Below are 25559 nucleotides of genomic sequence, written 5' to 3'. Positions count from 1 at the left end.
ACGACATAAGCCATGCTCTGTGTACTGAGTAGATGGTAAACAGAAGTTCAACCTTATACATTTATTGCTCTCGTTCTTCTGGAACGAGTTTCTGGATTCAGCAATGAGTAAGCTCGTGTCAACAATGTTAACACTCGGCGCAAGTTTGCTCCAGTATAAAACTAGCATCCAAGATCATTATCTAATATTCAACCTTTTCAATTCACACAATTTAAAAAGATCTTCAGCACAACATTTCATTTTAATGGAATTTTCTATTTTTTGTCTTCACCACCTCTCTTTTCGTCTTCCTTCCCTACAGAGCCTGGCTATTGAGCTAACAAGTATCTTATTAACGTCGTCTTTGATTACAAATTTCCTCCACTGAAGCGTGAGTTCAAATCGTTTCTGTCAACTTGGAGCCTTTTGAGCGTGATCACAAAAACACCCCAATCATTCCGCAAACCAACCACCAACCACCACGCACCTAAGGGGGGTTCAGCTTTTGGTTGCTGGCATGAACAACTTGCTGGCTAAGCTGCTGTTAGAGCCACAATATTGGTTCAAGCATTCCTCCAAATCCATATGTAATGTGTGATAGCGTCATTGGTCTCTGGTTGTGTGTCTTTGTAGGGTCCTCTTCCTCGTCCTCCTCCGGCTTCGTCTCCAAATATGCGTCACACGACACCATCAATGGCTAGTACGCAAAACTTGGAGGCCTTATTCGAGGAGTTCGGTTGTCCTTACCTTACTACACAAATTTATTCATAACTTCAACTCTCTATAATCACGATTGCCTGAAAGTACAAACACTGACCCAGGCACCTTTTCAGCCTTCAAGTGCTCATAACTCAACATCCAAGATCCCATTGTGTTGAAAGTCTGAGCTCTTCCAACATGGTCACTTGAACAATCCCTAAATGTGGCTATTTAATCGCATAGCTAGATATGAGGAAGCGGATCAGAGTTCAGACAACGCTCGCTGGCCCAGCACTTCCCTACCCCTTGCACAACCGCAACACATGTCGGCATACGTGGGGCCGGACTCTGTACAGGTTAACGATGATTCCAAAGAGATCTCTTACACTGCCTCGTGGGTAGATCTGACATCGAGGCCCATAAAATCGGTACATTAGTTGTCGGGACTTAAAGGACGTATGAATCGTCCGAATCCGGGCCGGCCAAGCTTGAGGGTTCACATATGGCTCTAAACCATCCGAGGAAATAGCACGGACATGTAACGAGTGTTGGGCAGGTGAGCTAAATGTCGAGCCTGGCAGAAAACGGGCACTTTTTGAGGCCCACTTGGAAGTGAAAATCCAGGGGCGCCACTATTGCTTGGGCGAGAGCGCCAGGCGGAAGAGACCTCGGGCTCGATATCGGTGAGGGCAATCGGGAGTCGGGATCCTGATCTCGCCTGGATGGATTAGTCGGGAGTGCGTTGTCCTGGGTCTCTTTCACTCCGGAGCTCAAAGATCTCAGGGCGAAGAGGAACGGTGTGGAGATAGACGAGATTGGCCCCTGCTCCAAGCGGCGTTGTGCAATGTCAATGTATCTTACCTAGACCAAATACGAGCAGCGAAGTGTAAGTGTGTGCATGTATATGTATATCCTCTGGGTGGTTGGCGTATTCCGAGTCCGCCAGTACCCTCCTCATCAGCATCCTCATCATCCGACCCTCCGAAGATCGATCCAGTCCAACAAGCATCATGGAACTTCTTCTTCGTCTACTTGTTCTTCAACATCGAGTTATTCCAATCCCAGTCCATTTGAAATCCTGTTGAATACTTTGCAAGGAAATCTGCCAACACCTTGGAATGAGTGAAGGTGAACGTGATACTGAGACTGAAAACAGTGCTGAAACCTGTCGTGTGTGAAAGTTAGGTTGTCAAGAACCTTACCTAGTTAGGTGTCGACCTTACCATCGATACTAAGATCCCAGGTAAGATGAGTCTGAAGGGATTTGTAGAACATCATGAAATACTGTACGCAGACTTGGGTATGTGGATATTCTTAACGAGGTGCGATTGAGCAATTTGTGAGGAACCCAAGAAGCCGGTCTTCGTTAGCACAGTTGTCAGGCTCAGTTTTGATTCGATCCGAGACTAGGCCTACGTAAACTTTGGGGTCAACCTTGGGCATGACTGTACATTTGTCCGTGTCATCACCGAAACACACTCCCTGTTTATTTAAGATCTATAATCACACGTCGTGGGGTCTAAAACCAATTAAATCAACCTACCATTTTAGGTAGTTGGGCGCCAAACGTGTTTTAAACCATTTAATGATTACGAGAGAATATAAATGGGTTACATTACTCATCGAATCCTTTTTGATGCGGTTGTTGGATACTTTTGAATATCAAAAGATACTCTTACTGTAGTCAAACCCCACCGATTAACAAATAGATCAAATATCGAGACGTCTTGATAATTGAAAGATCTAGTAGATCTAGCGGTCCATTGATGGCATGGCGGAAAGCGGAGGTCCGATAATCGAGAACAAAATTGAATTCCACAGAAAGCTCGTCGTTGATGAAGGCGTCAGTTTGGGCCGAAGGTGCGGCTTGCTCCTTCAGGATAATACAACAAGCTCCCGATATGGATGGAAGGTGTCAAAACTTGCATCCGACACCCATTAATCAACTGAATTTGAAGTGGGATAGAACTATCTTCTATCCTCATCCAAGGTTGCTCCATTTTTGGCACATTTGGTCGTAAGAAGAGCTCTTAGTCAACGAGAGTCTGTACATACTGTACAGTAGTGGTACCCAAGTGGGGCTGAAGAACGGACAGGGTAGAAGAGACTCTGCATTTCCTGAAGTCCAAATGGTCGTGCATACTTTGCCATGAGATGGATGGGCCAACCTCCATTGACACCCACATTGCCAATAAATGTCGTTCAAAGAGCAAGTGACGAATCAATTCAATGAACATGTTTGAGAGCTCCATCACTCACTGAATTGGACGCAAAAAACGCACCTACATACTGCACCTGATCTCACTCGTTCTTCTTCTTGTGCTGGTTCGTGGTGGTAATGATAAGAAATGGCCCTCAACTTGGACTCGGCAAGAAATCTGAAGCCTTTTATCCAAGACATCCCACTCAAACGGAAAGGAGGTTTTTCTCCTCGGACAGAAAGTAATTCAACAGTAACAATATTGACGTTCGCTTTCATAATAGAATCTGGGAGCGTTACAAATGAATTTGATTAGATGCGGACAAACTTGGAAGCCCAATCTTGATGGGCAATGCAAACATGTTGTCGAACGTTATCATGATCATCATCTCCTAGCCTTTCCGTTCAAGGAATAGGTATTCGGCAGAGCCAGTTAAGCGAAAACACGAACTACTTGATGTAGATTTTATGCAAATAGCAAAATTGCAACATGCACCAAGACAAATCTCTCGCCTTCCCTGTTTCCCTGTTTGGGGGTCATAGGTATGTACAGTGCGGATGTGGTTGGCTCATAGATGCCTATTGGCGGCCATAGTAACATATGAACGTGGACATAATCCATGGTCTCTTTATTCTGAAAAAGGAGCTCCCAAGATTGGATTGCACCAAGACCGACAATCTGTCCACAATCAGTCCATATCTCTCACCATCGCCAGATATCCACGATATCATGGTCCTCATTCTCCCTTCCTCCCTCTCTCTCTTTCTCTGGTTGTCCTGCCTTTTCATCCTGGTCCTGTTCTTCATACTCAATCCAAGCTGAATTAATCAAAACCAGTCAGCCCTTGTCTATGAGTGAGTGAGCGAGTGAGTCCGTCTTTCAGTCCTCCTCACGGGTCTTTGTCTCAGACTGAATAGAATAGATCCACCATCCAGAAAAGTAGAAAAGTGGGACAGACAGACAGGCAGGCAGGCACTCGTCAGGAAGATGACCCACATGAGTGGGGGAAAAACTCCACTAACCAACTGACTGAGTAGCGGAGGGGCCTTTTGCTCCATCGTTTCCCTCGGCCGCGCCTGAGTGAGAAAATTGGAACGCTTGGAATGGTGATTTGCTTCGGCTGGCGGGAATGGGAATGCTTATTGTGGACATTGGCCTGGATCCCTTGGCATTCGCCCGCCAACAACCATTGGCATCCTGCTTGGACACTAGTACGGGCTACGTACCAAACAGTGAACTTGCGGTACTGTACTGTGTGCGTGTACCAGATCTGGCCGTTCGAAAGCCAACTTCTGTGGGGAAGATAAATTAGAATAAAACGCCAGCTCGCAGTCTCGCTCGAAAGATGCATTAAAAAGGGAGCAAAAAATGTGGTGCCACAGTTTTTAACCACCGATAAAACAATAGGGCATGCTTTTTGAGCCGTTGAAGCACTATGGGGACGGAGATTCATTGCCAGGAAAGTTGTGGGTCAATCACCGTTTCTCGTGACTTACCCACTTGTAGACAAAATTGATTTGGTTCCACTAGCATGCTGATTAGCCATTGATAGATTTCTCCTAGGGTAACACCTTATTTAAGGTCTCCTGATTTTTCCCAATATCAATCTTTGAGCGGGAAGGTGCCATATCTCATTTCATCAATATCATAAGTTTATGAAAATGGGACTTTTTTAAGCGGGGCAAGATTCTAATCAGTATCGCATTCTTCTTTGAATGTATGAGCTTAAACATCATATCGCAACAACCCAATCTCTCACAATGTCTTACACCAGTCCTAGTCATCAATCTCAGACATTCTGTCAAATCTATGGAGCCGAAAGGTGTGAATTTTTCAAAGTCGGCTGTTCAGTACCTCCCCTTGGATGGAGGTTTTTGTTCCTCCCCCCGACACTAGAGTCGTTTCAGTCCCCTTAACTGTACATTGTCCACTTTGTTGAGCAACAGAACAGTTCGGGAATATGAATGAGACACGGAAGGATGAAAGAAGCGCTAGTGTGTCTCGTACAAAAATAGAAAAGCGCACGTTTTGAGTTGGCTCCGGACACGGAATTGGTTCTCAGGCATTTGAATATGGATATTATCGTGCCTTACTGTTAGTGTTAGAAACTAGCATACTGTATTCCGTTCAGTAAGGTGCTCGCACCAAAGAGGGGGAATGAAGTAAGGGGGAATTGGCACAAGGTCATAGGATCGGTTGAGACTTGTACTCTGAGGCTGTGCTTTACTGAATGAAGTACTCACTCATGTATATTTAGGCAGGGGTTCTAATTGAAATTGGTTTGGGGAACGACGGGGTAGAAACAATAGTCATAGAGTGGAGAAGCTTGAGGCCAAAGAGAAGGAACTTGAGTGATTGAGGGAAACCATTTGCGCCACCACTTGAATTGGAGGTCTGGAGCTTGGATGGTTGACGGGATGAATGTACCAATACGAACGGGGTCTCCTTCACGCCCCGTCAAGGTTGTCAGACATTTGTTGACAAGAGAATAACCAAACCCTACAGACTAAGCGGGATAAGGAAGAATGGCCAAGAGCTTCCTTTTGAATGATCAACGGCAATTTGAGCATTCAAGACGATCATTCAAAAGTGTTCCTCGTTCTCCTGGAGCCATTCCCTGTTTTCTTCAGCGTAACTAGGATCATCGACGAAGCTTGAAGGCCAGCCGTGGAGGAAAATGGCCAAAGATAATACGAAATCGCTTGAGTCCAACCCAGGGTGACCATGATGACCAGTGGTTGGTTGGAACCCACTATCATTGAAATGGCGATGTTCCTTATGTTCCTTAAGTTGTATAAGAGGCCAGATACGCGTAAATTGGATCCTCGACACAGCTGGGGGAGTCCCAATCTCACTTAACTCCGTACATGCTCGTCGATGCTCAGCAATTTCAAGCTGAGCTTTTCTCATTGTGGAATACCTTGAAATTTTCCTGTCCCCTTATCAAGTGCATAAGCATCTCATCGTAGCCGTCAGAAACAAGTGGTCCCTTTGGGTGGTGTTCCCGCACTCTCACCCTGCCCTCTCCTCGCTTGCGTTCTCCTGCCAACCATCAGCATCCTCATCATCTCGTCGATCTACGTCAGAGTGATAGCCAAGTAAGCAGGCATCGCGTCCTCGATATTTTTTTTTGTTGTGCCTTGACTCTCATCTCCATGTATTTGAGAGGGAGAGAGAGAGAGAGGGAGGGAGGGAGAAGCCGCTAGTTGTTCCATCTCTTCCAGATCTCGCCCGGGAAAGCAAAGACTGACGAGTCACCGAGGCCGTTGTGCTGGCTGGAGCCCCCTGGCGTACGTAGGAGTGTCTTTCTTTCTCTTTCTTTCACTCTTTCTATCCGTTCGTCCATTCGCGCTGTTGGTGCGTTGTTGACGTCCACAGAGTCCTCCATTCGTGTGTCCGTCCGTCCTCGCGTTCCTTTCATTCTTCGCTCGTTCCCGTTCCTCCTTTGGAGGGCTGTCTTCGGTCGCTCGTTCGTTCGTTCGTTCGTTCGTTCATTCGTTCATTCGCTTGTTCGTTGGCTCGTTGATGTTAGCATGTTCCTTGGGTTCACTTCTCGTTTGGCTTGCACTCTGTGACTGTGGAGAGATCCGAGAAGAGTGGCACACGAGAACGCGAATAATACACGAACAGCTAAGAAAGCAGCACATTTTTCCAGCAGAGTTATCTGACTCAAAACAAAACAAAAAGGAATTCCCTTTTCTTTTCTTTTGGAGGCGATCTATGCCTTTGATTTGTTGGCAGGCGTAGACAACCGCAGGAGGTGAAGGGGGGAAAATATGTACAGAGTGTGGAAATGTGTGTCGGTGAATTCGTGAGAGAACATGTTACCAAATGGAAGGAAGGGCTGGCCTCGAAATGTGAGTGCTCCAATTGATCCCAAGGAATCTCAAGGCAGCACAAGGACTATTGACATTGGTAAGTGGCCTTTATCGACTCGTTAGTTAGGCTCTTCGTACGTCTCATGAAGGGTGGATTTGATCCAGAAAACATCCACATAGAGCGGGATTCTTGTAACATATCTGGCATAGATTAATGTAGGTCAGGACTTCTCTTTTATGCGTTTGTTGTTCCAACTTCCGTGACTATGTGGGAACGTCCCGTGGGATTGGAGAATGGTGAAGCCAGAAAGCTCAATAATCTTGAAAATGAGAGAAAGCGAGGGTGTCAAGGAAAAAACGCCCTTGCGTGAGAAATGTCAACAAGAAAGCCAAGNACGTCTCATGAAGGGTGGATTTGATCCAGAAAACATCCACATAGAGCGGGATTCTTGTAACATATCTGGCATAGATTAATGTAGGTCAGGACATCCGGACTTCTCTTTTATGCGTTTGTTGTTCCAACTTCCGTGACTATGTGGGAACGTCCCGTGGGATTGGAGAATGGGGCCGAAAATAGCTCTTAAGGGCGGAAAAAGCTTCTCGAAAGCATAGCTCCAATACCTGGCAAGTAGTTACTTCTTACCGCCAAAGAAATATTTGGCGAGTGAAAGAAAGACATATTTCAACTGTCATCGGGAGGGCTTTCTGACAAGGTTTCTTTGGCTTCTCTCACAAATTCAAATGGAAAAAATAACCACAGCACAGTTGTGGGTTGGAACAATCATGAAGCCAGAAAGCTCAATAATCTTAAAAATGAGAGAAAGCGAGGGTGTCAAGGAAAAAACGCCCTTGCGTGAGAAATGTCAACAAGAAAGCCAAGCAAAACGAGTGAAAGTCTTTCTTATTTGGTGGGCACTTGCGTCACCTAAATGAAGTAAGGGTGCATATTTTATATCATGGTAAACTATCACATTCATCGCCGTCTTTCTAGGACTTCTATGGCTTCTCTTGACAGCGACACAAGCACTTTACTAAATCGAAATTGGCTGAAAGATCAATTTGTTACAAATCTTGAAAACGTGATTGCAGCTCGAAGTTTTGGTCCAGTCCATTTCGAGGTGGATCAAGACACTGTGTTTTTGCACCATGTTACAAAATGTTTGCCATTTTACAAATTTTCATGTGGTCATTACGGCTAGATTTTTGCCCAAGCTCATGGGGGAACATTTCACCCAAAGAGGATGATGAGCTCTTGCACCTGTTCCTTGGAAGCAAGTTAGACTTTGCGAAATGTTTTCATATGCATTACCTACGTACAGAAACCGAACTGTTTACCATTGTAAAGGTTATGCTAGCCTTGACATGCATTAATTGAAACAGGATGATCATCTTGAAAATGCAAGTCATTTCAAAATTTCAAGGCGAATTTGTCTATTTACAACTGAAGAGATTACGAAGAATAAGAACAATCAAAGCGTTCAGTAGTAAGTACAATTTGAACAATGTTCAACTAGTAGTCAATGGTGAGGTACACCAAAGGACTGGGAGATGAATTGAGAATGACCCCCTTCAATGCATTTCTATTTCGTGTTTGCCTGCAGGCAAACTCAAGAGAAAATGCATCCCCCATCCACAAATCTGAACAGTGCTCTCAGACTTGGAGTTATGAGTGGTTTTTTTTCATTTAACTAGCCAGCTTATCATCGCTCAACGAGAAAGTCAAGTCAATGTCCTTTACCATATGCACTTATTACGGTCTTAATAAATTGGGGGGGGGGATTGTGCCTATTTTGATGAAGCTCAAAAGTGCATTTCCCAGCCTTTGAGAGAGAGCAAGGTGTTGGAAAGCGAGAAGGACAATTTGAGGTATTTCGGGGATTGGACACATCTCGACGATCAGGAGCAACTCCGGTCTCAGTAGGCAATATTTATCTTATAAAGTGGGACTATTTGAAATGAAAACAGTCTGGAGGTGAATCTCAATGAAAGTGCAAGTGACCTGTAGCGTAAATATCCAGCTTTTGACTGGCTACAGTAGCTCTCTCAACCGATCGAAGATGGAACGGCTTTCGCCCCACGAGCTTTTGTACTTTTGTATTGCGGTAGGCATTGTTCGTAATCTAGATTTCAAAAAAAAATTCCGCAATGCCCAAAGGACAAAGGCAAGCGAGTAGTAACTAGCTGACTTACTACCTAACTAACTAACTTGTTGGCTTGCAAGGTTCGAGATATGTAGATACGATTTGCATTTCCCCCTCGATTCTGACCTACATAGCGTGTATGAAGTACGTACACGTGCAGCTTGTTTCATTAAATAAAAGATCGAGGACAGACAAGGGAGCGACAAGATTTAACAGTTTAATAAACAAAGGCTTAATGTGCGGTGCTACATTCGATCTGACCTCTTATCAAGGAACCCACACAAGTCTCTGAAAGTAAGACAATACACCATTACTTTACGAGGATAATAGCATCCTTCTTAAGGGAAGGGAACACGACACCAACTTTTTATCCCCGGTTCCCGACTTTCGCAGAGAACATGTGGAAAACTTGGGGGCTTTTTCCATCTTGTCACGAGCAGCCTGAATTTGTCATTGAGAGCCAATGAACACCTTTGTTGACATGGGACAACCGATGCATGCATGCTATTGAATGGCTGAGAGATTACAGCAAAGTAAGACATCTTGTCTTTGCCAGACGAATACTTCATCAAGGCCGTCTTTTTCTCTCTCATTGTTCTCGCTTGGAAGCTAATCACATCAGCGTTGCTTTCCGTTCACCATGAAAGCCTCATTCATGTTTTTTTTGCGCTTGGCCAATGTTGAAGTAACCAAGCTCACGGAAATGATTTCATGAAAGTGTTTGAAAGAGGAGCACTGTGTCCAGTCTCCATCCTCTTTGATGTACGCCCACAGTTTTAAATCGACTTGTTTTATGAGCTCAGTCTTCTCAAACGGGGAGAAAAGTTTGCCCACAACTTTCCCGACACAACTTAAGCTTGCTTCAGTTTCAATATAGGGTTGCCGCACGGCTTTTTCATCGAGGTAAAAGGCCACATTGCTTACAATAAAAGTGTCAGCTTTAGATTTTCATTTCAGTCTGTCTTGAATCGAACACGAAGTGTCATCAGTAAAATAATTTCAATCTACCATTTGATGGTTCAAAATCTTCAGAGTACTCAAACCCGAAGGAACTAGGTACTCATTAATCAGAATCAAGGGAATCCTACGTACATGTGTTCATCTGAAGTAGAAAGGTGGAAGCGGCCCTTTTTTAGGTGCTAAGGAGTGGGACCACAATTAGCCGATTTTGCCCAAGTGGTCCAAACCAATTGTTCCTTTGTTTTCCTTGGCCCAAACCGACTTCTTCTCTCAATCTTAGCCGGACCATGTGTTTCAGATTGGAAACCAATGAAAACTATCGACCAACCGAGATCATTCTTTTCTTGGTGTTTATTATGAATATCCGGATGTTTATTTTTTTGTCATTTTCCATTTGGTTCCTTGGCCTGCTTCTCCAGCATAATATTGACTGGATTCATCATGTTCAAGATAACAGACGTGTCTCATGATGGAGAACAAGACTCTGCCAAGCTAGGAGCGCATGAATGCCATCGGTGGCATCATCAGTTTTTGAGCAAAGCGGATAAGTTTTTCAAACTTCAAAGCCAGGATTCCAGACACTTTTTTGAATCATTAATCCATCCACCGTGAATGATCACTTTCATGAGCCTTGATAATCAAGTTTCGTCAGACTTCGTTATGTCCAAGTTCCAAATACATCCACGAATAAACTTTTGGGACCGGCGGAATGGTTGCTTTGATTTGGGGAATTGAATCACATGAGTTGTCTGGGAGAATTATTGCCGGTTCGTCCCTTTTTCCGTTAGACTGGGCAGCGGCACCAATGCCGATAAATCTTTGCAGGAAGCCATGCATTTAAGTCCGAGCTTGCTGGCGAACAAAACTCCCTTGGGCCTTGTTAGGGAGAAAAATGGATGATATTGGTGAACTGCCCGTCATGCTTGGGTTTTCTATCTTCTGGTCGAGCTGATCGACCACCAAATCCGTCCAAAGTCTCTGAAATCTTCTTCTGCAATCAGACGATGGTTGTGGTCCACAAATGATGAAGGGTGTGGAACATTCTTTTCCCCTCGATCGATTTTAATTCTCCATCGACTGTTTTCACACGTGTTCCGTCTGCTTTCCCGTGCAATCGCTTGAATTACACTCTATTTGCTTTCCATGCCCCATATTTTGATAAAGTGCAAAATTGTCTGTTCCACAAATTACCCGCCATATATTTTACGACCAAGAAGCCTGACAGAAATGGGTCAGAACAGCTTTCCACAAAGAAACCGCGTGGCAGTGGGCTTGTAGGCCAGTGGGCTTTCAATGTCGCCGATCACCAAATTTATTGCATAGAAGGGCTTTTATTGTCAACTTCTGACAGCTACAAAATTCGCCTGTCCGACCAAGTCAACCTTGCCCTAACTTTGACCACTCTCAAGAACCGATTTGTGCCAATTCTGCTCACCCGGAGCGTGGAACCGGATCGAAGCTAACCTTTGATAAGGTTTGCTCCACAGAGTGAGGATTGTCGAAGTCTCAGCCAAAAATGATGCGTCTGCAAAACTCACTCTGATTTTTTTTGTGCTTACTCGTCAGACCGTTGAGAATTTATGACCCAAAGTGCAAAGTGTGTTTGTAAGCTATAAACTAGAGACACATGGCGAATGAATTCCGTTAATTCATTTGGCCTTTGCATTTGATCTTGTCGTTATGGGACACAAACCCGCTCCTCCTGTGTTTGTTGCAAAGGCACGATTCAGTATATAGATAACATATTGATCCGATATGGTGATTCGAGGTCATTGCTTGTAGTCAAATGGAGGACAGCCATCAATGCCCTAACGTTTTAGTCTATAAATCATCTCGAATTACTGGAGTTGTATTTGAATAGAGCTTAAATTACTCGAGACTCTTGAATATGCAGATACATTTGTGCCAGCTGTTGCCAATGCAAACTAAACTGATGTTTTAGTCAGGCTTTTCAAAACGTAGAGTATTTGTTCGCTTCTCGTGAGGTTCTTGTACGGTCGAATAGACCTTCATGAAGAACTGGTAAAAAAAATCGATCCCTAATCTTTGGCCATTCCCATTCCAAGGCCTGTTTGATCAAAGCCCCTGGGCAATTTGTCCGAACCATGTGATTTGCCCTCATTTGAGCTCTGGTTTGACTAACATTGATTCATCGTCCATTGGATCTGACGTCAATGAAGTTTCCAGACTAGATCGTAAGAAGCGCGAATCTTGCCAACAATCTTATAATCCAACCTTGGAGTCGTATGTATTGACCCCATTTCGATTAGGAGGCTTTGAAGTAGGATTTGACATTAATTGGACCAGCCAGTAAAGCCACCGTTGTCACTACGATATCGCGTTGTACTTCGACAATTTCAGAATGGCTTTGTTCCCGTCCAAAACTGGCCGAACAAAGAGAGGAACGCTTTGGGTGGACATTTTATTAGCAATTAAATGCATTCCAGCCTCTCATATGAATAGGTGTGTGACCCCCCTGTCGTTTTGTCTTTTCAGGTCACCGTGTTCCATGATGGACCCATACTTCGAACTGACCTCGCTCCCTGCCAAATGAAAGAGCTGATAACAACATTCACTGCCAAATGGAACAACAGCCTTCAGTGTCACTGCCCCAACCTCGGACCTCGGTTCTAGCGAGAGCATCCTTCACTCAATCGAGTGACCAATAACTGAGATATCCCATTTCAATCCCAATTGGAACATCGTCAAGCGAAAAAGATGAAGGCTCAATAGTGACCTCATTGGACGTAGAGATAGAAATGTGTGGTGGCCTTTCAAGAGAGATCGCCAAAGTTTTGTGATTAACTTGACTCTCGTTGGATCACAATCAAGAAGTCTGAGACTTGAGATAACTCGAGGCCGACGAGTTCATTGGCCTTCTCCAGTTACCAAGCGAACCACGATCGACCTTTCCCTTCTTCCTCCCCAATTTCACCATGTGAAACCCACGACGATCTCCTGCTCCTCTTGAAATCCTTTCTTTGAGAGTGGAACATTTCTTTTTTGAGAGTGTACATTGCCCGTAGAAAATGGGCCCACTGTCACGACGGACCAAGAAGATGGTCCATTGTCGGATATATGGGGTCGTTCTCGTGCTCCTGGTGTGGATGTGTGTCCATGTGTCGTCAGCGTTTTGTCCAAAAAAGTGCACCTGTTCGTCAAATGAGATTGTCTGTCGAAGGATCGGCCTCACGGCCATGCCTTTCGACCTTTTGTCTCTCAACGACTCAAGTTTGCTGCAAAACTACACGAAAATGTGAGTAACAAATTGACTCGTTTCATTCCCTCCATCACTTCACTCGAATCTACGAGCACGGACTGACAATACTACATAGAGATACAGTACTACTACACTACGAGAGTGGGGACATGTACGTATTCTGTACCTCATCGAGCATGATCCTGACTAGATTGCGGTTGAACCTTCTTCATGGTCTGAATGGCTCTAACTGCTCTAATGCTTTTAAGAGTAGCTAGTAGGCGTCTGTAAATGACCACTGGAATGAGGTTGTATGCCAAAGGCTTGATTAACGTAACCCTAACTGCAGCAGGTCTAAAGCCCTAACGAACTGACCTGAATATCAACCAGACCTCTTATTTGGCCACATCCATGCATCGGTATGTCGGCGTTTGGTCAGTGTAATTGAAAGAGTGAGGGAGAGAAAAAGAAAGAGTTCGAATATGGACACTGTTCAGTGTTCACATCCCTAGCTTCAATGTACTAGAAAATGCAATAACCCCGCTGCGTTGTTTTCAAGGCGGAGCAAAAGGTGCAGTACTGTAGTACTGTGTGTACGTATGCACATTGTGTTTGAGTAAGTTGCTTGGATAGCCAGGAAAGGTGTTTTAGTTACGGGGAGTGTTCTTCTTTTACCCTCAAATGGCCTTGATCTTTACAGATTTAGAGAGCTCTCAAACTTCGTCGCACTTGTCACACTTTGGCTTGGTGTTTCTGATCAAAATTTGTGTCTGTCTCGCTTCATTACAAATCTGGGTCAACTGACAGGAAGGTAACAAGTGAGTGAAAAGAGCTCACTAGGAAATTGTAGTGCGAAACGCGGAGGAAGACAGGCACGTACCTTGAAATGGGTCGCCCACTGAGAGAGGATTCAATTGAGCGAGTTGCCTACCAAACAGGCATCTTCAAGGCAGTGCTATTCTAGTGTATATTCTACTGCTTTAGATACGCCGAATTGCAAATGAAACAATCCACATTAGGAGGGAGTTTGTTTGTAAGCCATGTATTGAGGAAAGGTGAATGAACCTCGTGCTGTGCCACCTCTGGCTTTCAGTTCCATCTAGTTTTCCTCTTTTTGACGTAGGCGAGGGCGACGAGTAAAGTGAGAGAAGACCGACAAAGTCCTAATATCTGCGATGATTGATTCCTACACTCGAGGACAGGAGATGCATCAAAGTGAACGAATGCGTCGCGTCGTTCATTAACTCTCCAAGTGAGATCCCCCCACCTTCTATTTGACATAAGTTCTATGACAGAATACTGAATTGGTCACTCGTCTGGAAATCAAGACTGTTCTGTCCTTGGGCTGCGTGTATGCACAGTGCAGTAGATTGTGTTGGTCAAGAAAGACCCCAACCTCGAACAGATTTGAGCCTTTGTGGGAGAGAGTTTGTTTCATCAACACTTTGGTCTTGCGCTTAACATGAATGCGGTCAATTCATCCCAAGCCCTAAATTAGGAATCGAGGTCCAGGAGTGAGAGGAGCATCGCTCTTCCATTCTGCCTTATTGGACCTTCTCCAGAGGCCATAGTCCATGAAAAGGACATAGAAAAGCTTTTTAGTTGATGCAGAACCGCACTCCTCCTCTGCTCAGCTAGTGGTCAACCTCCAAGTGTTGACCCATAATACTCAGGTCGATCATGGACAAGAGTGGAACAAAGGGTGCAGTTTTCATGCATCAAAGCCAGAAGTTACGTTCCAAATGGTGCATGCTACGTATACGTGCGGTATGAGAGTATGAGAAGTGGAACACATGCCTCATTAGCCGTCCTTCTCACGCTCGAATATAGGATCAAATCAAAAAGATGCATTTCCACCTAATGGAGCGGGTGATTACTCCAGGGATTAAGGGACCATGTCTGACGAAGGCTGCCCCGGGCGTTGTCAATTACATCAGGCCTTTCTTTGAGTTCTCGCATCTGTGGGCCTGACTTACAGATCGGAACCAAATTGATCCTCTTGTGCGTAGACTGGCATGTGCAGAAGGCCGTTTGATGGGTTCCCAAGAGCTGGTGCCAAGATATTTACCTACTCTCGACAGAAGGGTAATTAAGGCTGATTAGCATACCGCCCCACCAAACATAAAACAGGCTCGCCATTCCCGGAGAATGAGAATGGAAACGAAAGTGACCTTGCTCGAGTTTCGAACCTGAACAAGTGAGGCAAACAGAATAAATGGAGATGGCCAAAGAGAATACAAGTTATTTTAGCCAATTCTCGGAATATGAGACTGAAGCATGAAGTTAACTCATCCGTTTAAGTACATACAAGTGGGTACGAGAGGATGAACCTCTTGAAGAAGGAGCCTTACATTGGAGAAGAGGCAGCCTCAATTGTTTGGAAACTCATGCTACTCCTGCCAAACCCAAAATTCTGAAGCTTCAGCCTCTTCCAGTGGATGCCCTAAGATCTTTGCCAAAGAGGTACCTATTTACTCACATGTCTGCTATACCACTACTGGTATTTGTGTGACTGTGGGTATGTGTCCAGTACTCTGCCCAGTCTAGGTCGTTATGATAATCAAGATAATCATCATTAACATCATCATCATCATCATCGTGGGATTGGGACGATTCTCGAGCACCATTCTTGAGCTCTCAGTCCCCTCTTGTTACACTTGGAACCGGTACTTGGAAACCTTCATCGAAAATTTCTTCACTGTCTGCAATTCGTCGAAGCATGACCTGAATGGGCTGAGTTGGCGGCGGCTTAAACACTCTCAATTTGGGTGGATGTTGATTCGGCAGAAGGGGCCAAGATCCCCCCTCGCCCCCTCGCCCCCTCGCCCCCCTCACCCGCTCCTTCTCAGCAATCCAACCACCGCCCAGGCCCTATTTTCTGCTGCAGAGAAATGATTTATCGTTTTGGATGCCAGTTGGGAGAGGCCCAAGGAGCCAAAGAGCCAACGAACGTACGATCGGTCGTACTTGAAGTACTGACTGGTCTGGCTCGCTTATGAGCCTTACCAAAGCAGAGGACGTCATTGTAACAAAGATCTTGCCTCTCCCTGCTTCTACTTGGTTCGTGACTTCGATGGAACCGAGGGCGAGTGTTCCTTCCAAAAAGGGGCCGAATAGATTCAACCAGCCTTGGCAAGAAGCGATCGATGCTTCTCCTCACTTTGTCAGGGGGGCTTGGTATCCTTTTCTCGTAGACCTGTGCGATGACTCCCAGGCAGAGTTAGGAATCACAGGGCAACCAAAGGCATATTAGCATTTCGTGAAAAAAAAAACACAAGGGAATAAGAACCGCTTTCTCAATTAAAATGACCAATTCGTGTTCTGAATGGAACTGCTAGATCACATTTAAAAAAATATTCTTAGTACCTAAACAAATGAAATGTTGCCCCCCTCCCCCCCCCCCNAAAAAAAGGAGGCATAAAGTAATCTGTAAAAATGAACAATTGCAAATGAGCTTTTAAGAAGTCAATCAGTTTATGTGCCTAAATCTAATAAGTGTCTTTTCTTCTTGAATGTTTGAGGGTTTGATTATCGCCTTGATTAAGATTCTCTAGAATTGCACTGACCTCCTTTAACGACTAGTTTTTTCTTTTTCAACGTATCCAAAAGCGTAGTTTCAAAAAGACACTATGATGTCATGTCGTTCCAAGTGTCTTTTCGATGATATGGCAAATATGAATGGGACCTTCTTCTAAATCATTGGTGTATCGCACGGTCTTTTCCTAACTTGAGCGTTGTTGTCTTTCTTGTCTGACGATGCCTTCTGGTCGGGCCCGTCAAGAGTATCATTGATGGATCTTTATGAAACTTTCCCCGTGTGGGTTGCTTGTGTTGTGGTCAGTCAGAGAAGAAGAGCGATATTTAGGTCAGAAAAGCTCATCCGTCTTCATGGATCTTCCATGATTAAATAGTGTCCTTTGTTTGTATCGTGATGAAAAAGGCTGGGTGTCCAAATGGAACTTAGATTGTTCCTGAACCTAATAGATGAGCCGAATAAATAAAATCAGAGCACGTGCGCACAAGGCCGGCCATTGTGGAAGATCAAACCGACAGTTTGACAAGTTCCGACTCTCGGAAATGAGTGCGAGTCTCGGGGAGGGAAATACTTTAAATTCTTGGGATCTCTCTTCAACACGGATGTGTCACCCTATCTTGCATCTAAAAAGAAATGGAACTCGTCTCAAATGAATGAATTGCCATTCCATTAGGAAAAGCTTCGATTTTTCTTCCCATTTCGCCCCGACTGCTACCCAATGCAGTCCCATTTGCCAAAGTTTTGATCATATACAAAGTCGCTTCTTTTCCCTTTGAGGCTAAGTTTTGCTTCTACTTCAATTCAACCTAGTAGAGGCGAGGCCGCTCAGCCTCGAAAAAGGAAGCCGAGGACGAGGAAAGAGAGATCGAGAAGAAACTGCTCACTTTCTTCAAACGCGGTCTCGGAACATGGCGTTCGCTCAGCAACTTTGGTGTTTAGATCCACAGACTTGATAGCATGAATCTCAAACACGTCCTCGAACCAAGACCGTGGCATAGCTTTGTGTCTTCCTCGGATATGATGCCATGTTTATGGACTCATGGGATCAATGGCCCTTCCAAAATTATATGAGAACTTTCTTCTTCGTCTTTGAAAATCCATCTAGACTCGTTGCATCTGTGATGAATGCCAGGGCCTCCAGAGGCTTTGTCCCTGAGATTCACTTGCTTCATCCAACGTCTGCATGATAGGAGAACATAGAAAGGTCAGCGACCTTTTCCAGTGAACGCAACGGCCTTTACTTGCCAACTCTTCTTGACTTGCAAAAAGAGAAAGAATACCGACGAGGAAAACAAATGCTTCATATTTGCATGCACTGAGCTCGGGCTTCTTGAGATGATAGTGTTGGCTTTTACTACATTTCAGAATGACAAGAATTGTTCCATCCTCAAATGGCCTTTACTTGATACGAAATCGTAACCCTAATATGTCCTAGAGCCTGAAAGAGGTTGCTGCTCGTTGTGCCGGACAATAACATGAACTGCAAATTGAACTCTGTCATTAAGGCTCGAAACAAGGCCCTAAAAGAGTTCCACCAACCACTTAAGATTAGGAAAGTACAGCCTCAGCTTGAGCTTCTCCGTTATTTGTGTGGTGTGCAAAAGTTTTGGTACCAAAAACTAATGAGAAAGGCCTACCACCTACCAAAGGTTTGCTCGTTTACACCTCCCCACTCGTTCGATGGAGGTGACGTGATCTAGACGTAAAGCTATTTGTACAACGTTGGCTGAGAAAGAGATTGCCGTCAAGAAAAACGATGAATATGCCTCCCCAATCCCAGACCTAATCTCATTTGGTAGGTGGCTACTGAAGGTGGGTTATTTTTGGCAGTTCCTCGTGGCTGGATTCTTTTCAAAGTGGTGACTTTGGTTCGACGATTTCTTCTCAACATACGTAGGTACATGTGGAACGAATCGAGCATCCACTAGATCTATCGTACATACATAGAAGATAGACATGTAGACTAAGCCAGCCCCCAAGACGTGTATATTTTGCATCCAAGACATGGAACGAACCTCAAATTTGGGACCACTTGTCTCTGGGGATTTTTTCGTGGAGACGATCTTCTGAAGGAGTTCAGCCAATGCTCGTCTTGTCAAGCCACCTCGTAAATCTTGCTCGAAGCCAAAACCAAAGTGTGAGAATGACATCTTTCTCTGGAGACCTCTTTCTTTCTCTACCAAATGGTAGAAGGGCCCCCTTTCAAAACACACGGGAAATATGTCATGGTTTCGCACTTTTCATGCCTCGTGAACCCTGGGGGAAACCACAAGAGAGTTCAAACGAAAGATACGAGTCACTGCGTGACCTCAATAAAACCTGTCCAAATTGAAATTGAGCTCTATATTTCCACCAAAATACACGTGACTTTCATTCACTTCTCTCGTAAGTTATCAAAACAGTATGATGTGCGTGCGTAGGCCGGTAAATTCCTCGAGATCTCAGGCACGACTCGACTAATGGAATACTTTTCTTTCCGTTTTCCAGAGATTTCAGCCAAAACCGAATCAAAGTGATTCCCGAGGGTTTTATCCAGAAATTCCCCAATCTCAAAGAAATGTAAGTATGGCTAAGTGACAAAGCGCCTTTGTTGTTGTAGCCGAGATCGAAGACGTACAGTCTTGTTGCACCTCACACAAAAACTTAATCTGTTTTGGACCGTTTTTCCCTCAGATTGCTTGACAGCAACGGGATTTCAAATCTATCATCAAGTACCTTCCAAGGAACGACGGCGATTCATACCTTGTAAGTAGTTGGAGTGACCAATTTTCAGGCTCGTTACGCACAATCTCGATAATAAAAACAAACTCGTTTGTCTTCAAGATCTTTGTTCTATCGTAGTCATCATTTTGTTTCTCCTTGTGTGTTCCAGGCGCTTGGGGAACAATGAATTTCTTGACATTCCCTTCGATGCGCTTCAATCATTACCCTCACTCATTTTCTTGGGCCTGGAGCGGAACATCATTAGAGGCCTTGGCGAGAGCAACTTGGCCTTTCTCAAGAGATTGAAAGAAATGTGAGTCACATACCCATCATTAACAGAGGAATACGATTCATAAGTTGACTTTGAAAGAGGCACTCGTCCCAGAGCCATTGACTATGATCAAGAGACTCATGAGGTTTCTCATTTTAGAAATTTGTCCAGCAACCTGATTTCCAAGATTACCGACCAATCCCTGAAGGGTTTGAGCTCTCTGGAGATTCTGTGAGTATCTTTGTCCATAAATTTTCGCTTATCTGGGCCATTGTCTCTAAAATTTCTCTCATCCCGCTTTTAGAAAGTTGGAATACAACCAGATTAGGTCAATCTCCGCCAATGCCTTTAGGCCTACACCTAAGATCCGCGAGTTGTAAGTATCTCTTTCTCGATGGCCTCGGCAGTTCGAGTGAAACTTTCCAAATTTGGGCCCCAACTCTCCAATCGCCTCTGGCCGTGCCACGTTCTTTCCTCCTACACGGCAATTGTGAGACTAGAAAGATGAGCCTACCAACTGGGGGCTATCCCCCCTTGAAATGGAGTCTTGCCATAATAAATAAAAACTAAGAAGCATCGGTTGCATTTTTGCCACGGCACAGAAAGAACTACTATTACCGGGACTACTAGCACCCTTTAGAGATAGAGCCATAAATCGCGGCGAACGCCCTCCAGACTTGGGCAGTTTGGGCAGAGGTAAACAAATTGGGTTGGTCAATATTTGACAGTGGGTTGGGTTGGCCCATTTCAAATTTGCTATCTTAAAACAGAATGGCGGTCTGTATTAGGCCGGAGAAGAGAAGAGGATATTGTTTGACTGCGGGAACAAAACCTTTCGGAGAAGGAAAACTACCACGAAATTCAACTTTGCATTTGATTTCATTTCATTTCAGGTCTCTGGGGAGCAACGAACTGGAGCTAATGCCTAGAGCAATTTCGACTCTAACAGCCTTACAAGACTTGTGAGTACCCAACTAAGTTTTACATGTAGATACATATGACATTGTTTCTGGTTAGGAATTTTGCGTTCCACCACTCCAATGTAAATCCTTGTCGGCCGTCTCCATGCAGTCGTGCACACAGATTTGCCCAAAGCGATTCATAATGAAAGGAGTTTGTTTTAAGACGGCTTTGATGGAGACGAATAAAGGAAGGGCATGAAAATAAACATTTTAGTGTATCTGGAAGAAATTCTGAGGCTGTGGCTGGCACTTCGAGGACCGTCTCTACATAGAGGGGAGAGTGAGAGAGAGAACGTCTCAATTTGATTCCCTTTTCGTTCTTTGCTCTATTTCTAGGCAATTGGGAAGGAATCGCATTGTTCACATCCCAAACGGTCTATTCCAATCTTGTCGGGATTTGCGGATCTTGGATTTGGGAGGAAATGCCATAGAGGAGATTGATAACGACGCCTTCAGAGACATTCCCAAATTGGAAGAGCTGTAAGTCGAGAGATCTCTAGTTCGAAGTTTAAAGGAAAAAAGTCAAAACTATGGAACATTTGTATGATCAATTTCATTACCCAACCTCAAGTCAGAGTGCAGTCACACTAAGGCTTAGAAGGTCATTAAGCCTCTCGAAACACATGCACACCTACAAAAGTCAAAGCTTCACTAGCAGATTCCATGGTATTAACGTACATTGCCCAAATATCGGATTCCTTCCCTACTTCCCTGCGGAGTCAAGGGATTTTGTGGGAGCAAAATCGAAAAACTGTTTAAAAGAAAGCTGCTCTCAGAAAAGGGTGAAAGTCACATTTCAATGATTTACGATCACTACTTCAACACATTATTGCATATCTGCGCATACACCTCCGTCAATGATTCAATCTTTAAGTGAAAAGGTTTGCTTGAAGAAAATGGATCAAGATCAAACAAAATAGAAATATAGTGTTCAGATGTTAATGTTCAATCACAAGTCAGAAGATGTTTTCCCCAATGTACGGTACATAGCATCATATCCTTATTTTGCTCTCACCCCTTCGGCACTTTGGCTCATTTCCTGTCCATTATTTGACTCGGAGAGGAGATTATTCCCGCAAAAAGGGCTTCTTTGTGTAAACAAGCGAACGTGAGTATTTCGGCCAACTTTTTCCACACTACTCAAGAATGTACAACAAAGAAGACCGATAGGCGTGGTACGAGTAGGATCGTTTTTTTGCACTCAGACAACAAGATGGCCCCCTCACCAAATAAAAAAGTGCAGAAAATGGAGCATGAACAAGGCTCGAAGACAAAGCTCAACCCTCGACCAGACCTCATTATCATTTCACCACCCACATGCATACTGGCAAATCGAAAGAGCCATAAAATTGACGGGATTGCTTTTTTTTCTTCATAGGATAATCGCCGAAGCCCGTGGAGTGAGCGAGTTTCCCAACTTTAACGGAACCATTTCCCTGGAACTCTTGAAGCTGGATCGGGCACAAATCGAAACAATTCCACGCAATCTGTGTGAATTCTGTCCCAAATTGAAGAGCTTGTAAGAACAGAGGCCTGTCCATTGTGTCAAATCAATGCATCTGCTTTTTGTCTTCTAGGGAGTTGAAGAGCAACAAAATCAGAGAAATTCCAACATTGCGCCAGTGCAAGAAGCTTCGCGTCCTGTAAGTAAAGGAGGTCAAACAATTGCTTGTATCAATCAAAATCCCAGACACTGCACAGTTCTCACGAGAGGTGAAAAATAAACTTTTTCTCGCTGTTGGCAGGGATCTGGCTCACAATGAGATTCGCCATTTGAACCCGAGCTCCACCGGTGAAAGCCTATTCTCCGGCTTGGTTCTAATGCACGACGTGCTCCTTAATCATAATAACATCACGGATCTCAAGGAAAATGCATTCAAAGGAATGGTGAACCTGAAAGTCTTGTAAGAGGAGCTCCTTTGATTTATAACAATAATCCAATGAACTTGCTTTCAAATCAGGCCATCTTTTGCAGAGACTTATCGAACAACCGAATCAAGAAGGTCCATAATCGGGCGTTTGTCGGGTTGGATGAACTTGAAGACATGTAAGAAAACTCCAAAACATTCCAGCTGCCACGCATAATCCTTACCGATATACGGTACGTTGTTCCATTGCAGAAACTTGGGAGTGAATGAGTTCGACAAATTTCCCACCGAGGGCCTGAAGAACGTGCTTCACCTAAAGACTCACAACATCCCCAATCTGCAGGATTTCCCAGGCGCTCAGCGTTTTCCTCGAATCCAATCATTGGTCCTCTCATATGCCTATCACTGTTGTCAGTTTCTGCCCTCGACCTATGAGAATATCATCCCCGATTACTCGGACTTCGGAGGCCTTCAGGAGACGGTCTTTTTCCCGGGAGAAGGCAACTTTGATCATGCCTTATGGCATTCCAATAACTCGGATATTTGGTCAAGTACGAGGACTTGGAGTGCAAATATTTGAACTTGATTCGACAATTATCTTGTACTATTTTTCCTTGCAGACAATGGAGTTCAAGATCCTAACGACTTGTGGTCGGATTTCAATCCGGAAGCCTACGATAACCTGATCGTGGCCACGCCTCCCCCCGGAATCCAATGTTCACCCACACCTGGTCCGTTCTTGCCTTGTAATGATTTATTCGATTGGTGGACCCTACGTTGTTCCGTTTGGATCGTGTTCCTGCTCGCTTTGTTGGGAAATGGTTGTGTGGTGATCGTCTTGATTGCCTCGAGGTCAAAAATGGACGTTCCCCGATTTCTAGTTTGCAATTTGGCAATGGCTGACTTTTCAATGGGCTTATATCTGGGTGAGTTGTTGTTCTGTTTTTTTCAATGGCAAAGTTATGCATGCACGATAGTGTTGGCCAAGGATATTCTTATCGGACAACAATTTGACTTGAACAATACTTGCCAAAGATACACACCTGACAATTTACACAAGCGTTTCTTTGCCATTTTGATCTTATGTCAGGCATGATTATCGCTGTGAGCCTTTTTTCTCATTTTAGTAAAGTACACTCACTTCTTCACTCATTGCTTGATTTTAGGTTTCCTAGCTGTTGTGGACGCATCGACTCTCGGAGAGTTCAGAAAGTACGCGCTTCCATGGCAGTTTTCCACGGCTTGTCAAGCGGCCGGATTTTTTGGCGTGCTAAGCTCCGAATTGAGCGTGTTCACCCTGGCAGTGATCACTCTGGAACGAAACTATGCCATTACTCATGCTATGCATCTGAATAAGAGACTGTCCTTGAAGCACGCCTCGTATATCATGGCGTGTGGATGGTCGTTTGCCTTGATTATGGCCACTCTTCCACTCTTGGGCATCTCGGACTACCGAAAATTCGCCGTATGTCTCCCGTTTGACATTGAAGATGGATTGAGTCTGGGTTATGTCATTTTTCTCCTGCTCATCAATGGAGTGGCTTTTAGCATATTGATGGGATGTTACCTCAAGATGTACTGTGCCATTCGTGGCTCCCAAGCTTGGAATTCCAACGACTCGCGCATTGCCAAACGGATGGCCTTGCTCGTGTTCACGGACTTTCTGTGCTGGTTTCCCATTGCTTTTCTGTCACTGTTCTCTTGCTTTGGGCTTCATCTGATCTCGTTGGAGCAAGCCAAAGTGTTCACCATCTTCATTTTGCCCCTGAACTCGTGCTGCAATCCCTTCCTGTATGCCATCCTAACCAAGCAGTTCAAGAAGGACTGTGTAATGATCTGTAAAGCTATTGAAGAGTCCCGAGTCACAAGAGGCATTGGCAGATGCCGGCACAGTTCCAATTTCAGTAACCGACAGACCCCAGCCAACACCAACAGTCTCAACAGTGGAAGTGGTGGCTCTCATGGAAGCCACTCACGTGGAACCGTGTGCAGTTGCAACGGGAAAAAGAACAAGAAAGGAGCGGCAGTCCTTGCCACCAAATGGCCATTCAACAAAATCAAGCACATGTTCCATGGTTGCAAGGAGACGGCACCCATCATACCCACCCAGAACGAATCCTACACCCAACAGATCGCTCAGATACAACACAAGTCGAACAGGCATCCATCGGTATCAAGCGACAACTTCTCGTCTTCCAGGTCAGACTCCTGGAGAAATCATGGTCAATGCATCCCAGGCCTCCGATTTGGAGGTCCCTCCCGTTATCGCCAACACCGCCGACGCAATTCCTGGACGGTCACTCGCAAACCGTCTCAGGATTCTCAGATGTCGTCCTCCAGAAATGACTCGGGATCCTCCAATTCAACCAATACCTGGCGCATGTCCCGGTCATCGGTGTCAAGCGAGATGAGCAATTCGTTGGCGCGAACGGGCTCATCGAAAACGGACACATCCTCTACCAGTGGACCGGGAGTGTTGAATGGTCCAGGAGCATTGAATGGTACCGGCAAATTTTCGGCTTTGGCACAGAGGACCCAGGCTCGAGCGGCCGCCGCAGCCACAGCAGCTGCCGTGCCAGGGCTCATGGGCTCTGGCTTACTTCCGGGAGGCCCTTTGCACGCCAATGGAGGCATTATGAAGCCACCTCATTTGGCGCGCTTGTCTTCCGACAGCTCTAGTTTGTCCTCAAGTAAAGGTGGTTTCGGCAAACCAAGGCTCACTCGACAAACGGCCATCTTGGCAGATGCAGATTCCACGTCGAGTGCCAAGTCAGTCACTTTCCAAGAGCCTCCCGGACGTCCCCATGGCGGTGGTCGAGGCTGTCCGGTTCACACTGCAGAGTACGTGGCAGCCTTGAATGGGCATTATCGCAGTCTGTACAACAAACTGATGGAATCCCACCCAGAAGACGAGGAGTCGGACATGGAGGCCTCAGACGCTGAGATTGACGACGAAGCTCACTCCGACAGCATGCCTTTGGGAACTACTTACCTCACCCTTCGTCAGCATCTGCAACCAGTGCAAAATCAAGCAGAAATAGTGGCTTCACTGACCCCCGTGCCACGCCTTCCGGCAACAGGGCGTTTGGCCGCCGGATTTGTGCCCCGGAAGTTGAGTACAATCTCCTCTCAAGGGAGCTTCAATCGCGACGACGACGAGGATGATGAAGCTCTCCATCTGCCGTTGANCTAGAGCAAAATTGGGAATGAATCCCCATTTCTT

General features: G+C 45.0%; 1 protein-coding gene across 1 annotated transcript; it reads left to right on the top strand.

Annotated features, from left to right (window-relative positions):
• The first annotated feature begins 1555 nt into the window (after positions 1-1555).
• LOC131878099 (leucine-rich repeat-containing G-protein coupled receptor 5-like) lies at positions 1556-25529 on the top strand. The gene is made up of 16 exons (XM_059223998.1): positions 1556-1921; positions 12295-13054; positions 19020-19091; positions 19206-19277; positions 19405-19548; positions 19666-19737; positions 19811-19882; positions 20400-20468; positions 20805-20948; positions 21847-21987; positions 22046-22111; positions 22214-22372; positions 22444-22515; positions 22589-22887; positions 22957-23262; positions 23503-25529. The coding sequence occupies exons 2-16, from the start codon at positions 12828-12830 to the stop codon at positions 25527-25529; spliced, it is 3942 nt and encodes a 1313-aa protein (XP_059079981.1). The 5' UTR covers positions 1556-1921; positions 12295-12827.
• The last annotated feature ends 30 nt before the right edge of the window (positions 25530-25559 follow it).

The sequence above is a fragment of the Tigriopus californicus genome, chromosome 3 (genome assembly GCF_007210705.1).
Source record: "Tigriopus californicus strain San Diego chromosome 3, Tcal_SD_v2.1, whole genome shotgun sequence".
NCBI classification, from domain to species: domain Eukaryota; kingdom Metazoa; phylum Arthropoda; class Copepoda; order Harpacticoida; family Harpacticidae; genus Tigriopus; species Tigriopus californicus.
This window is presented reverse-complemented; position numbering and strand designations above follow the sequence as displayed.